The 754-nt window shown below is 29.3% G+C and overlaps 1 protein-coding gene across 1 annotated transcript; it reads right to left on the reverse strand.

Moving 5' to 3' along the window:
• Positions 1 to 32: 32 nt before the first annotated feature.
• On the reverse strand, positions 33 to 726 carry LOC100568996. The gene has a single exon (XM_029491917.1). The coding sequence runs from the start codon at positions 610 to 612 to the stop codon at positions 217 to 219; it is 396 nt and encodes a 131-aa protein (XP_029347777.1). The 5' UTR covers positions 613 to 726; the 3' UTR covers positions 33 to 216.
• Positions 727 to 754: the final 28 nt, after the last annotated feature.

Raw genomic sequence — 754 nt, forward strand, 5'->3', positions numbered from 1 at the left:
TACAATGACATTACAAAATTGCAGAGCTTGCGCTAAGAAAATTGTAGAACTGCCAACATTTTAATATTTTTGTACATGTAGATTAAATAAATTCGTCGCTCGCTAAATTCGCTTAACAACCACTGTTTACCAAACTATATAATATATTATTGACTACACATGTAAACACTTTATACATAACTTTATTCATTACAATTTATTAAGAATAATAACAGATTAAATTTTTTTTTTTTTATCTTCAGTGTCTTCGTCACTATCGATAATTTTGTTTTTACCAGATACTTCAAAGAAAATGCCACCAAAATAACATTGTTCCTTTCCTTTTCTTCTTTTAAGGACTCGATATTTCTTTTTAGACATCCAATGGTAAACTGTGTCCCTAGCATCCCAACCGTATAATGGTGGCATATTATAATTTATATATAAGCTCAAATTGTCTGTCTCAATATTCATAGTTGAGCGTAATGGTGATTTTAATAAGTTGCTGGCACTTATTAAACTTTCAACATCAACACTATGATGTTTAGCAGCTGCCACACTCGCCAACATCGTACAAACATTTGGAAAATGTTTTGAGCCACATAATGTTTTTACTAGTTTAATAAGTTTCATTTTTTGTAATTCAGATAGGTATATTTTCCATTGATATCAATTCATCATACTCCAATGAAAATTCTTTTAAATCTACGTTTGCGCCAATTAAATTATGAATATCTTTGATGCATGCTACAGAAGGATAGTACAACAAATATTA

Source organism: Acyrthosiphon pisum, unplaced genomic scaffold (genome assembly GCF_005508785.2).
Source record: "Acyrthosiphon pisum isolate AL4f unplaced genomic scaffold, pea_aphid_22Mar2018_4r6ur Scaffold_16095;HRSCAF=16754, whole genome shotgun sequence".
Classification (NCBI taxonomy): domain Eukaryota; kingdom Metazoa; phylum Arthropoda; class Insecta; order Hemiptera; family Aphididae; genus Acyrthosiphon; species Acyrthosiphon pisum.

Coding starts and splice junctions, on each gene's coding strand:
- LOC100568996 (XM_029491917.1), bottom strand. CDS start 612: ATGAAACTTATTAAACTAGTAAAAACATTATGTGGCTCAAAACATTTT.